Genomic DNA, 15,313 nt, shown 5'->3' on the forward strand with positions numbered 1-15,313 from the left:
CGCGCGTTCAACGACCTGACAGTTGTACAATATTCCAATAAAATCACAAGACAAACCCCCAATTATCACGGACAAATATCGAACAATCGAATTCCAAACAACAATGTGCAGAGACAGCGAAAAAAAATTTAATTTCTCTTTTTCTCATTTCATCATTAATCGGCAACGTTCCATGCCCGTTGACCCGGAGCACCTTCGATTGCAAGATGGCAATTGTTTCAGGTAATTTACGGAGAACCTCGGGCCGATACCGGCCACACCGAACTCACCGGTGACTTGGTAATAATGCTATCGGGTGAACACTCGAAGTGAACATCAAGGAATTAAGTAATTACCTCGTTTATTGACGAGCTCCGAAATCTCCTCCTTGTTGTCAGCCATCTTAGCACCAGTCACTGGTCACAATGCACGATGGGTAAAAACAAATAGGTTCCGAGCGATTGAGACGCACTCTGACGGACGGTCAGGGAGGTTAGGAGGGCAGGGGCGTAGCCGCGGGCCTCTGAAATTTTTGAAGTTTGGATTGATTACATTTTATTTTATGTTTTCTTTTCACTGTTTCGGGAAGAATTCAATGAGGGAAGACATTTGTTATTTTTAGTTCTGATTTTTTTTAAAGAAGTTGTGGGGTTAAACGTTAGCAACTTTGGTTCTAGCAAGATTTTAGTTTTGCCAAAAATCTTGGCATTTCTGTTGAATTTCATTTTTTCAAAAATCGTTTTCTCGAAAAATTATAAAACTGTTTGGTCAATTAAACTGCGTGAATTTTTTTTTTTAAATCATAAATATTCAGCGTCATCAAAATTACATTTTGCACAGAATTATTATTTGAATATTCGTTGTTTAAAAATTAATAATTAAAATTGGTTCAACTTTCGGAAACCTAATTTTTTTAGGCATGAAATCGGTTTCTGGTAAAATTCTGAATATTAATAAATTTGTTACGATTCCGGACAAATGATTTTTACAGAAAATTGAATATTTATGAATTACTTATTGAAAATGCTCGTAATTTTAAAAATTGCAATATTTTAATTCTTTCATCAATCTTCCTCTAAAATTAAAGTTACTAATTTTCGTTCAGACTTAAAATGTTTCCTAAGGGTTCAATATCGAGATTCCAATTCAAGCCTGCACTGTTAGAAATTTCCGGGCAAAATTTATCACACGTGTACAGAACGTAATTTATATTAAACTGTATTATAAAATTGTAATACACTTTTTCATTCCTATACAGTTCTACAATTTCCATACACACTGGTATTAAAATTTAATCAGACAACTTTGCAACAATAGATTTCTCATACATGTTTCACAAAAAAAAGCCAATAGAATTTTCTAACGAATGCGCTAGGTTTTTCTATAAATTTGTTTCGTGCGTACGTTTATTGATACTATTTTTAATTTGAGATGAAGCTTGAGAGGCGGGTTCTCGTTCCCCGACTACGGTACTGAAAATAATCTCGGGTACACGTTGCCTCAGCCGGAGTTGCTCCGAGCGAACCAGACTTGTTCCCACCATCGGTATCGACGGCGGCATTGCATAAATCTCCAGCTCTTTCCAAACATAATTAAAGTTCAATATTTTCCGTGGGAATCACCATGTCAAACCGAGAAGTTGTCATTGTCTCCGCAGTGAGGACTCCCATTGGTGAGTTAAACCACTCAATTGAACCATCATATCCCCTTTAAAACCATAACCCAATGAGCCGGAATGTATGTCAAACGCGAAATTTAAATCCCCGCAATTTGAGGAAGTCGAACGATATCTTTAATCAATCGGCTGTCAATGATACATTTGAATTATGGTAATGGCGAATTTTGGGGGAATTAATTTAGCGGTGTTCTACTGCTTCTAGAGATGTTTGAAAATATTTCGTTTTGATATTATACTCGATTTGAATCGGTCAGCCGTGTGTCAACCCACTTTCGAAAATCCCGTTGGACTCACTATCAGCATTTCTTCAGTCAGTTCTTGAAAATACTTCGTTATTAACGGTAATACGCACGTTAGAATTCAAATTAAATGATTAAATGATGATAATATTGAGGATAACTAAAAACCCGAAACATTTGGACATTTGTCAGTTGAATTGCGTGAGAAAAATTTGAAAGAAATTCGTACACAATTCGTCCAAATCGCATTTAACAAAGAATAACTCTTTATTTGAACATTCCGTTCTCGTAGATAAATTATGAAAACTGTTTAAATTTTCTGAAACCTTATTTCTAGCCGTGAAATGAAAGTGTGGAAAGAACTATTCTTTCGAAAAAAAAACAGTAGAGAAAAAAACAATCAATTCTTTCAGGATCATTCTGTGGATCTCTTTCGTCATTGAAAGCTTCGGACTTGGGGAGCATTGTGATAAAAGAGAGTCTTGAAAGAGCGACTTTAAAACCCTGCCATGTGTCGGAGGTCGTACTGGGTCAGGTAAATATCGAGATAACAAAATCATCGTGTGATTGAATTATGTCATAACAATTATGATTGAATTGACGGGTATTTCCGGTAAACTTCAATTTTGCGCTGAATATCTCGAACAGGAAGTGAAATGAATAAAATTTCAATTTTATCGTATTTTCTTTTTAAAAATTATGTTAATTATATCATTGCATCCTTCCGTTAAGGAAATCGATGTACAATCATCCTCCCAGGTGCTGCCAGTAGAACAAGGACAAATATCAAAATAGTTGAATGTAATTAAATGATGAACAACATTTCCGCTAATATGCCATAACTATTATTGGTAGCGAACGGACGCACCGCCCTCGTCACTAGATTAGTTTATACTATATTATTTTATTTCATTTTCTTCGGAAAGTTTTAAAATCGATATATTTTTTTCGAATAATGAAAGAATATCCATAAATTTGATTTCTATCCTTGTCCTTCGATAAAATAAATAGGATAAATGACAAAGATAAAGAATTGAAGACTAAAGATTTTGTGTGATTATTATTATGTAATGTAATTGAATTGGGTAACATTTTCACTCCTATAAGACTTGAATTTTCCGCTGTATATCTCACACATGAACAAAAATAACTAAAATTCAGTTTTGTCATATTTTGCTTCTGGCTCAATAGAAAAAATTCTGATCTTCTATTGAAAAGATCATTTTAATTATCTCATTTCACCATTCAGTTACTGAAATCAAAGTGAAATGATCGCTTTAGGTCTTGACAGCAGGTCAGGGACAAAATCCAGCTCGTCAAGCTGCGATAAAGGCAGGACTACCTACATCAGTTCCTGCATACGTGATAAACATGATCTGTGGCTCAGGACTGAAGTGAGTATTTAAAAAATCTGAATTCAATAGCAAAGCCTTGGTATTCAGAAGAAGAGAAGAAAATGGAAAATCGTTTTCACAGAGCAGTGACAAACGCATATCTCGCGATAAAATCTGGAGAGCAAGAGGTAGTGGTGGCTGGAGGTCAAGAGAGCATGAGCCAAGCACCTCATGCCATTAACATGAGAAATGGCGTTAAAATGGGGGATGGAGCACTGGCTGATACCATGATTCTTGATGGGCTGACTGATGCTTTCAGTAGTGTACACATGGGGGTCACAGGTGAAATAAAAAATAATACTGCTGTGATTTTTTAAAATCCATCATCGAGAATTAAAAATATTCCCATAGAAGCTGAATAAACTCCATTAGAAAAATTCAAAATTTCCCTAATTGCAAATTAATTATATTTTTGAACAGGAAGGGAAAGAAAATTGAATGTTAGGAGAAGAAAATGTGTTCTGCTTCCGAATGAAAGCTTTGTAATTGATAAATGTCGTGGTTCCCCAATTTTTGTTTGACAATTTTTCGAATTTAATCCGCAAGAACTAGGGAAAATCGTCATTCAAGCTGCATAAATTCTATTAGAAACATTTAGTTTTCAAACAGAAGAAATAAAATATTTCCGTAGCAACTGAGATTCCCAATTACAAATTTGTTGTATTCTCAAATTTTTTGTAGTGAGAGAGATTTTTCTTTTTTTGCAGCTGAAAATATAGCAAAAAAATTTGAAATAGACAGAAAAGAACAGGACGAGTATGCAGTGAAATCCCAACAACGAGCAGGAGCTGCCATAGCTGCTGGTTATTTCAAGAAGGAAATTGTACCAGTGACAATTCCTTCAAGAAAAGAACCAATCGTTGTATCCACTGACGAGTTTCCGAAGCCTGCGACGACAGTAGAAACTCTTGGAAAATTGCGCACAATATTTTCCAAGGTGAATTTATAAAATATGAAGATAATTTTATCGAAGCAATTCTATTTATCATTTCTCATAATTCTTGAGACAGAGCTCGACAGGAAATTGATGTTCATTATTTATATTTAATTATACTTTCAATGTTCAATAGCATTTTTTTGTGATTACTGATTTAATTAACGATTGCAGTATTGAAATATTTCTGAAGATAATATTATTGACACTTAATGGCTACACATTTATAAATCACAACCATAAAAAAACAATTCAACATCGTGACTCGAAGGCAAAAAATATATCAATAGATAAAAATGAAAAAAAACGAATAAAATAAAATAATGAATAATTCCAAATGATTCCTAGACTGAAGGTACAGTAACAGCTGGCAACGCGTCAGGGATAAACGATGGTGCAGCAGCAGTGGTGCTGATGTCAGCGGAATCAGCTGCTGCGAGAGGAATTCCAGCATTGGCAAAAATTGTCGCAATAGCCGAGACTGGAATCGAGCCTGAAATTATGGGGATGGGACCTGTCTCAGCAGTTGAACTAGTCGTGAGCAAAATTTTCCAATAACTGTCCAAATTCTAAAATCGAGAAATTTTTTTCTAATTATATTAACTATTCTCTCCAGTTAAAGAAAGCCAACTGGACGAAGGATGAGGTCGACCTCTACGAACTGAACGAAGCATTTGCATCTCAAGCATTGGCTTGTCTCAAAGAATTGGGATTGAACTCAGAGAAAGTTAATGTCAATGGTGGAGCTATTGCTCTTGGTCACCCCATTGGTGCTTCAGGGGCGAGAATTCTGGTGACACTTATTCATCTGCTCGAGAGGACTGGGGGGAAAAAGGGTGTTGCCTCTTTGTGCATTGGAGGAGGAATGGGTATTGCATTGGCTATTGAAAGACAATAACAAGATTTTTGTGGCATAATTAGTGGGGGAAGAGGTAAAGCGAGATAATGAGTTTCGCAAATTGACTTTTTTCATATTTTGACCAAAATTATATGAAAAAGATGGGGCAGTTCTCACCCAAAATATTTAAATTTTTACTAGACTTACTACATTTTCCCCGGGAGTTAAAAAAAAATTCTCAAAGACTGCGACTAGCAAAATTCATGTGTAATTTTCAACAGTTTTTCGTCTTTGTCTGTAGAACTTGAGAAATCTTTCCCAGACATTCTCATGCCTCCACAAATCGCTCTCTTGGTGGTATTACTTCAACTATACTGTGGCTTAATTTTTTCTCGTTTTTCCATGACTGTTATACAACTATTTATAACTTTATCATAGTTCACTTTTTGCGTCCACAAATTTTATTACTGATAAGAATGAGTGTTCGAGTTCAATCAAACCAGACATTTACGAATGCTCGATATGCTGAATAATTATGTGAATTATATAAAAATCTCAGGAACTCTCCACATTCAGGGCTATTCCAATATTATGTATTTTTATACAAAAAAAAAATAAAGGCAATGTTTTTTTTACGAGGAATGCTTTCAGTCGTATTTTTGTAAAATTGTAATAGTAGCACCAAGGAAATATACTATTCTATTTCTATTCCTACTCCTCCCAAAGAATGTTCCCTGAAAGAAAACCGCTTGGGAATATGAATCACAACTATTGTAAGCTATAAAAATTAGCATCTCAAAAGAAAGACTTCTTCGTTCTGAAAATTCTGTATTTGGTCCAATGAAAAGGATTTTACAAAAATATGGTACTCTTATCGAAGACTATCCACCCATCTACCCAACATTCTATTGTCTTTCGTCATCTGAATTCTCCTGTTTCGCTAGAATCTCCTGAACAGCAGCTCTGTCCTCTGCCAGTTTCTCCCCCAACCTCTTCTCCCTGAAAGTCTTCTTCTGCTTCGTCTGTGCACTACCCCTCCTGAATACCGGATGAATGGACTCAAGTTCATGTTTGATAGCAGGAATAACTGGAATCTAACAAAAACACGAACCATTACGAAGAGATGACTTGAGAGGGAATGCCAGCGGGTGCAGCTGGATGAAACCCCCTCGTTTTATCATGCTCCCTATCAAACGCTCCAAAAGCCTCATCAATCTTATGCTCGGCAACAACTTTCAGAGAAGGAATACAGATCCTCGAGTGGCTCTCAACAACGTTGGACCAGTGAGAGTCTTCTCGCGACTCCCCATCAGACACCGAGAAATAAGAGCCCCAGATATTGGACACCAGATACTTCTCGTCAGGATGTGGCCACGAGATGTTGACCATCCCCTCGGCATGCAGCTCCTCACTAACAACCACTGTATGCAACCCCACATGAGTCGATGGTATCTGCACATCCTGGAGAAGATTATCCCCCACGTACAGACACTTGGGGGAATCCTTTTTGCAGAGTCTGCCGAGGAAGCTCTTCAACTCTCCCCAGTTCCCCTGAGAGTACACCCCACCCCTGGCCAACTCCTCCCCAGAGATCATCTCCTTCTCCTCATGATCGTCAAGCGTCCAGAACGGGGAATCCTTAATGAAGAAGCCAGGCTTCTTCGCGTAGCAAACAACAACATCAAACAAAGACCTCCAGTCTTCCCCGATTGTATGGGTAGCTGTGAAATTCGCAAAGTCAATGTTGGATCCAGTGATGAGAAAGGTTGTTTTCTCCTTCTTCATGTCCCTCATCCAATCGACAATCTCATTACTGCATTTTCTGAAGTATCTGTCAGGATTGCTCTTCAATTCCCTGAAGTACTGGCCCCTGTTCTTCCTGAAATTAGTCCTCTCGAACATCTCGCAGGCAGCTGCGTATATGTCAGGCCATATTTCGTATTTGTCGACAGGTGTGTTGCTCTTGGAGTCAACGCCATCGACAGCTCGAGCGAAGATCAATGAGAACGGCATGTCGAAGTAGTCCATCAGTGCTCGGAGCTTCAGGGACCAGGGGCCGTTCCACACGGCCATTGGGTCCTTCGTCAGGAGGTCGATAGCTTCCCATCTTTGATTTGGATAGATTTCTCGTATTTCTTGGGTTGTCAGGAACTTCGTGCCATGGCTGACCATTCTGATGACCCCGTCGGGATTGGTCCTCAGGATGTTTCCTCTGTCGAAGTCCAAGATCAATCCTTTCTGGAGGAAGTCAATGGCTTCGTCTGTCAGGGGCTTGTCCAGGTACTCTGGGTCGTACCCCTTCTGCTCTATCAGGAACCGCGCCATCACCTGGTACTCCATCACAACCATGTTCGTGATGTTGTACCAGAGGATGGTGTTGTCCAGATCGAAACCGATGCAGTCGTAATCGCTGAACTTGAAGGTACTCATCTTTTGGTTTTGGCTCTGGAGAGGTTTCAGGGACGACTGGCGACACTGGAGACGATTGTTTGAAATAATTCCAGTTGCTATTCGACGAACAATTGAGTCGCCGTGCAGTTTGCAGAGGATACTGGTGGATTTGTAGATAATCGTTATCATGAAGTGTTTGATCCTTGATTTTTTTAGTTATTATCTGTGATTTTTCGTAATCTTGATAGTTTGGATTCAATCACGTGATGTGGTGAGCACGAGATCTCACAAATCTTTCTTTTGGAGTTATTTGGGATTAGAGTCGATGCTGGAGACGATTTTTTTGGATGATTCCACTAATTATTCCACGGAAATTTGATTTGAAGTCATTTATGAAAAAATCTGATGGTTTTCGAGTGATCTTTGTCATGAAAAATGTTGATATTGCTTTTTCAATGTTTTTATCAGAATGTTTTCTGACGTTGAATGGTGTCGAATGATGAATTTAATAAGATGCAATCATTTAATTTCTTCAGGAATGATGCTATGGTCCCCAGGGTAACGAAACCTCACAAATTTTTTTTTTTCAACTATTTGAGATGATTGTCGATACTGGAGATGACTTTAATGGAATAATTCCCCTGACCACCCCTCAAAAAACGAATTAAAAGTGCAGTTTATCGAAGAGACTAATTCATTTTGGAGTAATCGTTATCACGAAAACAATTGCAAACGTTTGTTCAAGATTCTTAACAAAATTATCAGTGCTTTCCCTCGTTTGTTGTGATGTCAAACCTCAAAAGAGTCGCCAATGCCCACAGGCATATGGATGAAGGGTGCTGAGTGCCCCCACGTGTCGTCTTAATCCCAAAACGAACGATGAATTCAGTAAAATGCAATCGTTAATGTACTTCTAACAACTCGACAACTTTCTCCAATTCAACAAAACCCCACAAACTCTTTTATTATCTCAGTTGTAATAGAGTTTCGTGTCTTCCAGCTGAACAATGCACCCCAATCCCAAAGAAAATGAATTTAAAAAGTGCAAAATACCAACATCACCAGCCCAAAGTTCCAAACCCCAATAATGCGACAACAAAAACGAATATTTTTATGGAAAATTACTCACATTTGGAGGGATATGCACACAGCGGATGTTCCTGGCGTGCACGAAAAAGGTATCGAAAGGGAATCTATCACCCCTGGGGTCCGTGAAGACACAATTCTTCATCACGACGTTCATAAACCTGACGGATAAAAACCCTAAAAACCACTGACGAGGAATTTCAAACTTTGTTCTATTTTATTCTATTTACCCATCGGCCTGCTCCACTGTTCCATGGACATACGACTCATTTCTCAAATCGACTGTTGTCTTGTGTCCTTCAACCGCTTTCAGGAGAACTGATAAACTATTGTGGAAGGAGTGAAGTTCTCGGGCTGATGGTTTTCCGTCAAAACTCATCGTCAAGCCTTTTTTTGTGTTTACGCATGTGTTGAGGGGTCGCCTGCAGCTATCGGCGAGCGATACTGTGGTTATAACGGACTAGAGATGCAAATGCGTCACATGACCCGGCATATGACGGTCACATGACGAGGCGTTTATGATGGCTTTCGAAATTTCCCTTCCCTCGCTATAATCGTCATAAATTGCCAAGACGAAATTCAGAAGACAGTTATTTTTCATCTATACAGATACGACTTTTTTTCTTTTATCAATTTTTATTTGAATTCATTTCGCGTTAACCTAATGTGCATTTTTGACATAAAAATCGCAGTTTTTTTTGCATGTCTGTATATGAAACAATTTTTTTATTTATTCAAAAAAATTGTTATTTATTTCCGAAATAATTTGCAACAATTCGTTTGCTAATTATTTGTGACTGTCATCTATAGTTAAAATATTTGGGCCTCACGTGACCGTCATATTTTTGGTCATATGACGCGATTTCACAAATGACGGTCATTTTTAATTTCTAATATGGATTCTCACGGGTTGGGGCGAGGGGGGAGATGAAAGGCGGAATCGCATTGGTCGACCCAATTTAGATCCTTTCCGTCTCTCCCTGCAAAAATTGCGAAAAGAAAAAAAATTAAAATAAGGGGTTTTCACCTGATTTTTGGGGTTCTTCTGGTTATCCAGGTGTTCGCGAAAAATTTTTAAACCTTGCGACCGTTGCGACCAGTTCTGAGCGACTGTTCTAACCTCTGAATCACTCCAAAATGGCTTCCACCAGCCGACTCAGTGTCTTGGCAAGTTTTTGATTTTTTAATGTTCGATTTTAAATTGTTTAGATTATTTCCAAAGGGAATTGGTTAATGGTTTATTTGGGGTTTTACAGGCGAGGTCGTTCTCCTCATCATCGGTGTCACGGCAGTTGGTGAAGGTATGGGGGATTTATTTGTTATCCATTTCGTTATGTAATTCTTGAATTGGAGTTTTTGGTTTTGTGGATTAATTTTTTATTTAGTGGTTTGGGATGGAATTGGGGGCAAGTGAGGGAATGCGAGGAAGGGGGTTGATCTGGGGGATGGGATGATTATTATGGGAAAGATTGTGATTTTTTATGGAGAGAGTTGGTTAACCTAGCCCATGTGTTCCATTAACTCTTTGAATTTCTCTTCCAGCCTCCAATCCAGGTTTTTGGAATTGAGGGACGTTATGCCACAGCTCTTTACTCAGCAGCTAGTAAACAGTCGTCACTCGACGCTGTGGAGAAGGATCTCCTGAAGTTCCAGGTGAAATTTCATTACTTATCGAGCATGTGAAAACTGATGGGACAATCTCTTCAATCAATAATTGCGAGTGAGGCAAATTGAAGTTTTGTAATTCTTCGATATCTCCTGACTGAACGGTACAATTTGACTGAGTCTCAATTCGTTTTAAAGCTTATGATAAATCCTTGAAAATGAAAAAAAATTATTCATTTTCACTCTGCGGATTCGGAGTTATTGAACATTGGAGGCAGCCCTTTTCTACTTCATTTATCTTTAGTCTTGATTCAAAGATAATTATTTATGATTCATTGGAAGAAAAAATTGCTACTTTTGTTAAGTTGTCATATTTCAACTTTTTCACCTTTTGTGGTCCCTGAAAATGTCGAATAATCAGGGCTGCTGCTTTATACTTGTCCTTAGATTATTTATTTTTGCATTTTTGTTCAGTTGCAAGTAGTAATTTTCTACATAATCATCATAGTGATTTTTTTCAAAAAATAAAACCCCTTCCAGAATGCTCTCCCACAAAACTTTTTTAATTAAACAAATGTACATAAAATTCATTGATTTCTATTGCTAGATGCCTAATCATCTTCGATAAGAACATTCTTATCATCAAATTACTTTCCACGATGGAGGAAAGAATGGCCCAATGATTCTCGTGTTCTCTTCATAAAATTTAGTTATGACTCGAGATACAAATGAACGCCTTAATACCAAAAGTAAATTGCACTATTTGAAGTAAAATATCAAGCCTTATCAGCTCTTGGCATTACCCAGGGTTCGCGACGGGGCGCAGCTGGTATGAACCCCACAAGGATCATAGTTTAACCAGCCTCTTTCTTCAAGTTATTCTTTACCTAATTGAGTCCGACTCAATTTTCTTATTGATTTCAATATCTTTTGTTGTTAAATAACGAAATAATTCAGTTTTCTCGAAAAATTCTTCAGAGCAGCTTTATGCTTCAATTACCGTAATATGTCCGGTAACTTCGGGTCAAATGGGGCTCAAATGAAAGCTCTGATCTTTGACTACAAAAGTAGAAAAGCATTTCACTGAAGAAAAAATAGCCAAAGTACTTGGATATCCTTAATACCAAAAGAAAATTCCAAAATTGGAAATTGGGATTGAGTTAAACAATTAGAAGAATGAATGAATAATTCTCAGAATAGCATCCCTTTCTGCTTAACTCATCTTCAATTTCCTCATCGTCTTGATTAAAAAATAATTCTAAACGCTTCATTCGAAGAAAAAGAATGACTGCATTTGTTAATTTGTCAGATTTCAACATTTCCACCTTTTCAGTCTGAATCTTATCACCAAAGGAATCATCCCTTCCATCACGTTGATTGTAGGTCGAAATCTGAATTGAAATCTGAAACAACAGGCCACGGGAAAAAAAACAGCCCAAATTCCATGCGTGTTTTATTACGTGATCGATACGTCGTTTGTTTTTTTCCTCGACCGTTTTCACTGCCTCCCCTAAAATCTACGCATTACAACTTTCCATCTAACCGCAGCTAATAACTAATACATAAAATTCTATTCATACCAGACCGACCATTGTAATTAATAGTCGACTCGTTATTTGCGTGACATATGGAAATCAAGGAGCATTCCCTTGTTTTTATTACGAGAACGACCTTTTTGTTATCTTTTATTGTCTTCATTTAGAGTATTTCAACCTTTTGAAGGAACCTTTGAAAGAGGAATTACAAAAATATAATTAAATACGTTTACAATGTTATTTATCGCGTTGTTAAGGAGAAACTTTCAATTTTAGATGTAAAATAAGATACAATAAGAACAAATTAGGTTTTGATTTTTTTCATTGATGGAATTTTTAAAAGTGTCCATGACACAATCCTCAATTGTTTGACTTGATTTTGGTTTACACATAAAGAATAAATACAAGTAAATGAGGCTTTTAGAAAATCTTCATTTTTGGATTTTTTGAATTTTCTTCTCGAACTTGCAAAAGCTGAACAATCTGAAAAATTCAAGAATTCATGTACCGGAATTTCTTTTATTTCTACGATTTTTCTTTGAATAATTGAACTGAAATTCTCAGTTTCCCAGTCGAAAAATCAACTTGAATCCGGCCGATGCACCGGTTTGCATCTCTCCGAGTCAAACTTGATTCATGTCGACGATCCAACATGAAATAATATTCTCGGTACCATTTAATCCCAGTTGATTTAAACCGATTTGTGCACCCCTCAAAAAACAGAAATATTCCTCGCAACCACGAACAACAACAGTCCTCACCTTGAACCACGACTCTCCCTGACTTTCAACAACCCACGAAGAATAATCTCTATTATTAGGGCCTAGCTAAGAGCGATGCGAAACTCGCCGACTTCTTGAAGGACCCGTCAATCAAACGCCGCGCCAAGGCCGAGGTTTTCAAGGCAATTAGCTCTAAATTGAGCCTGAACCCCGCCACAGGAAATCTCCTGGTTCTCCTCGCCGAGAATGGCCGTCTCGGAATGATGGGCCAGATCGTCAATGCTTTCAAGCAGATCATGGCAGCCAACAGGGGCGAGGTAATCTGCGAAGTGATCACCGCCAAGCCCCTGGACGCCGACACCAAAGGCAAACTCGAATCGACCCTCAAACTCTTCCTCCAGAAGGGCCAAACTCTCCTGCTCACCACCAAGGTTAATCCTGCCATCATCGGGGGAATGCTCGTGTCCATTGGCGACAAGTACGTCGACCTGAGCATTTCCACCAAAGTCAAGAGATACTCTGATATTATTAGAAGTGCTGCATAAATCGTTGAATCAGGGATGAAGTGATAAAACGAGAATAATCGACTTTAACTTTTTCAAGTATTTCGAAAACTTCTGGAGATGGCGGAATTGAGTCCTATAATTTTGCCATCTCTTTCAACAAATGTCTGTTTCATTTTAGAACAGATCAGTTTTCGAAAATTAAGAGAAAATGAAGAGCTTCAAAAAAGTTCTTTATAAAAGTTAACTTAAAGTTAACTTAAAGTCAACTTCTCAATTTTCAGGGAATATTTTGGATCTAATGAAGAAATTAATGAAAGACCTTTTTTGAAGCTCCAAATATGTTCTACAAACATGTCCAAGGAATCACAAGCCAATGGAATGTCGATAGTTTCAGTTCTACCATTTCATTCCCGAAACGACTAGAAAATTTGTTCACAACTCGAGAAAAAATAAATCATCATTGAAATGTAGTACCACCCGTGTTGTATGGAATACCGTATAAATAAAAATGCCAGATACACTATTTCCAAAGGCTTGTATTGACCAACTACATCAAAAAGAATTTCCTTTGACATTTAGGCATGACGACCCTATCCCATTTAAACCTTCCAACTTTTCTATTTTCTCCCCATCGGTTTTTCCACTCTATTGGTATTTTATTCAGACAGAATTCCGATAGAGTAAATTTTCGCTCGACAGTCAAAGTAGAAAGCCTGAATTATTACTTCATCAAAAAAGCGGGGGTTGGAGAAGATAGTTGCAGAGGATCTATAGATTCTCGTGCATTGAAGAGTTCGTCCTGGGGCGACGATCAATCAAGATGAATACTCCAGGCTAGACCTTCAATTATAGCCGCATGATCCCAAATTCCGCTCTCCAACAATGGAAACTGGATTAAGCGAGGAGAACAAATTTTTCAACACGAGAATTTATCTTCTCTATAAAGGACAGGGAGAGCCAAAAAAGTTTTTATGACTATTTTTGTATCTCTTTTAGATTCAACCATATTGTAATGATCTTGAAGTATTTGAATGAATTAAAAATCAAACTAAAGTCATATCAAATGACTACACATTTAGTTCAATTCCATTCTCATTCGCACGGAGGAAATAGTAATTTACTTCATTCTGTAACATTATTAATTGGGAACTCTTGAGTAGCAGTAATTTTTCAGAATTCACCAGTTCAGTACAAAATTGTTCAATTATAACGAGAATGTTTTTGAACATTTTCTCCTAAAACAATAATTATCAAAATAATGCAATAATTTGTAAACTATTACAAAATGATATATTATGTTGCTTTTCTCTCACTTGAGTTTATTAAATGAAAAAATAAAAAATCCCATGAAGACTTCAAAATCTAAATTATTGCTTCATCATAAATCGGGAGTTGAAAACGATTCTTTCAGAGGATCTATAAATTCTCATGCATTGAAGAGTCCGCCCCGAGGCGGCAATCAATCAAGAAGAAAACTCCAGTCTAGACCTTCAATCACAGCCTGATGATCCCAAATTCCGCCAACAAAGGAAACTCGATTAAACGAGGGGAAATAGTATTTTCCGGGCTTTGCGATGGGGTTTTTTACTCGTGTGGACTGTGGAGTTGGCGACCGAGCCGAATACGAAGGCGAGAACTGGCTAACCAGTCGGGGAAAAAAAACCCGTTACGACTGCCGGAACAAGACTTTTTTGTAGTGATTTTCAGGTTTCCGAGTTTCGGAAGTGTGCAATACCAATTCACAGGCGAGGAATCGTGAGAAGCAGTGCAGAAAAAATTCTTCAACGACAAATAGAATGAAATAACTGGGAAAATTTGAGCGGAGGAAATTCCACAGAAAATTTCTCAATAGAATAAGTTGTATAGAAAAATGGAATTTAAGTGACTCTACAGAATATTTCCTATTGAACATTTCAATAGAATCGCCCAAAAACTCATGGAAAGTTCAATAAAAATCCAATCGAATTGTCTAGCGAATTCGCTACGTTCTGTTAAATTTTTTCGTGCGTGATATTTTGGTCTTTTTATTATAGAAAGTCATTAATTATCAAAGCAATTCTACAATGCGGTAGTGAACTATTCGGAACGGCAGCATTTAATTGTTCAACTGGATTGAAAAAAGTTTGAAATAAAGTAGTAATCTATTCAAGTATTTGCATCAGGTACTAATTGTTGACAAGTATTCCATGGTAATGCATTGTCATTGTCATTGTCAAGACAGTGACCCCTTTTCATAATCATTTTATTAAAAGATTTTGGGGCGAAATAAATAATTAAAAAAAAAAAAAAAGGAGTGACGTTCGTGGCCTAGGAACGAAGATAAAAGAATAACGAGAAAGAAAGAGAAAGAGCGGTTGAGAGGGAGGAAATGGGCAAATATGCAACAATATCAAAAATCAAAATCCT

The 15,313-nt window shown here is 37.4% G+C and overlaps 4 protein-coding genes across 4 annotated transcripts; 2 read left to right on the top strand and 2 right to left on the bottom strand.

Moving 5' to 3' along the window:
- Window positions 1–1,498: 1,498 nt before the first annotated feature.
- Window positions 1,499–5,704, top strand: LOC107043774 (acetyl-CoA acetyltransferase). The gene is made up of 7 exons (XM_015265407.2): window positions 1,499–1,651; window positions 2,310–2,431; window positions 3,178–3,290; window positions 3,373–3,572; window positions 3,998–4,227; window positions 4,573–4,761; window positions 4,841–5,704. Exons 1-7 carry the CDS (start codon window positions 1,603–1,605, stop codon window positions 5,120–5,122), a joined length of 1,185 nt encoding a protein of 394 aa, XP_015120893.1. The 5' UTR covers window positions 1,499–1,602; the 3' UTR covers window positions 5,123–5,704.
- Window positions 5,705–5,886: 182 nt separating this feature from the next.
- On the bottom strand, window positions 5,887–8,983 carry LOC107043777 (U7 snRNA-associated Sm-like protein LSm10). Its single transcript, XM_015265411.1, has 3 exons — window positions 8,770–8,983; window positions 8,583–8,700; window positions 5,887–6,156 (listed from the first exon to the last, which is right to left on the bottom strand). The coding sequence occupies exons 1-3, from the start codon at window positions 8,916–8,918 to the stop codon at window positions 5,968–5,970; spliced, it is 456 nt and encodes a 151-aa protein (XP_015120897.1). The 5' UTR covers window positions 8,919–8,983; the 3' UTR covers window positions 5,887–5,967.
- LOC107043772 (5'-nucleotidase domain-containing protein 1) lies at window positions 6,167–8,460 on the bottom strand. The gene has a single exon (XM_015265405.1). The coding sequence runs from the start codon at window positions 7,640–7,642 to the stop codon at window positions 6,176–6,178; it is 1,467 nt and encodes a 488-aa protein (XP_015120891.1). The 5' UTR covers window positions 7,643–8,460; the 3' UTR covers window positions 6,167–6,175.
- Window positions 8,984–9,466: 483 nt separating the features above from the next.
- LOC107043776 (ATP synthase subunit O, mitochondrial) lies at window positions 9,467–13,432 on the top strand. Its single transcript, XM_015265410.1, has 4 exons — window positions 9,467–9,706; window positions 9,796–9,840; window positions 10,082–10,192; window positions 12,500–13,432. Exons 1-4 carry the CDS (start codon window positions 9,677–9,679, stop codon window positions 12,944–12,946), a joined length of 633 nt encoding a protein of 210 aa, XP_015120896.1. The 5' UTR covers window positions 9,467–9,676; the 3' UTR covers window positions 12,947–13,432.
- Window positions 13,433–15,313: the final 1,881 nt, after the last annotated feature.

The sequence above is a fragment of the Diachasma alloeum genome, unplaced genomic scaffold, assembly GCF_001412515.2.
Source record: "Diachasma alloeum isolate Michigan unplaced genomic scaffold, Dall2.0 Dall_scaffold_00627, whole genome shotgun sequence".
Lineage (NCBI taxonomy): Eukaryota > Metazoa > Arthropoda > Insecta > Hymenoptera > Braconidae > Diachasma > Diachasma alloeum.

What these genes read in the sequence shown, in the direction of transcription:
- LOC107043774 (XM_015265407.2), top strand. Translation starts at nt 1,603, where the DNA reads ATGTCAAACCGAGAAGTTGTCATTGTCTCCGCAGTGAGGACTCCCATT. An exon ending in TGTACACATGGGGGTCACAG is followed by an intron (nt 3,573 to 3,997) that starts GTGAAATAAAAA and finishes CTTTTTTTGCAG; the next exon opens with CTGAAAATATAGCAAAAAAA. An exon ending in TCTCAGCAGTTGAACTAGTC is followed by an intron (nt 4,762 to 4,840) that starts GTGAGCAAAATT and finishes TATTCTCTCCAG; the next exon opens with TTAAAGAAAGCCAACTGGAC.
- LOC107043772 (XM_015265405.1), bottom strand. Translation starts at nt 7,642, where the DNA reads ATGATAACGATTATCTACAAATCCACCAGTATCCTCTGCAAACTGCAC.
- LOC107043777 (XM_015265411.1), bottom strand. Translation starts at nt 8,918, where the DNA reads ATGAGTTTTGACGGAAAACCATCAGCCCGAGAACTTCACTCCTTCCAC. An exon ending in ACAGTGGAGCAGGCCGATGG is followed by an intron (nt 8,701 to 8,769) that starts GTAAATAGAATA and finishes TTTATCCGTCAG; the next exon opens with GTTTATGAACGTCGTGATGA. An exon ending in GTGTGCATATCCCTCCAAAT is followed by an intron (nt 6,157 to 8,582) that starts GTGAGTAATTTT and finishes TGTTTTTGTTAG; the next exon opens with ATTCCAGTTATTCCTGCTAT.
- LOC107043776 (XM_015265410.1), top strand. Translation starts at nt 9,677, where the DNA reads ATGGCTTCCACCAGCCGACTCAGTGTCTTG. An exon ending in TGTCACGGCAGTTGGTGAAG is followed by an intron (nt 9,841 to 10,081) that starts GTATGGGGGATT and finishes TTTCTCTTCCAG; the next exon opens with CCTCCAATCCAGGTTTTTGG. An exon ending in AGGATCTCCTGAAGTTCCAG is followed by an intron (nt 10,193 to 12,499) that starts GTGAAATTTCAT and finishes CTCTATTATTAG; the next exon opens with GGCCTAGCTAAGAGCGATGC.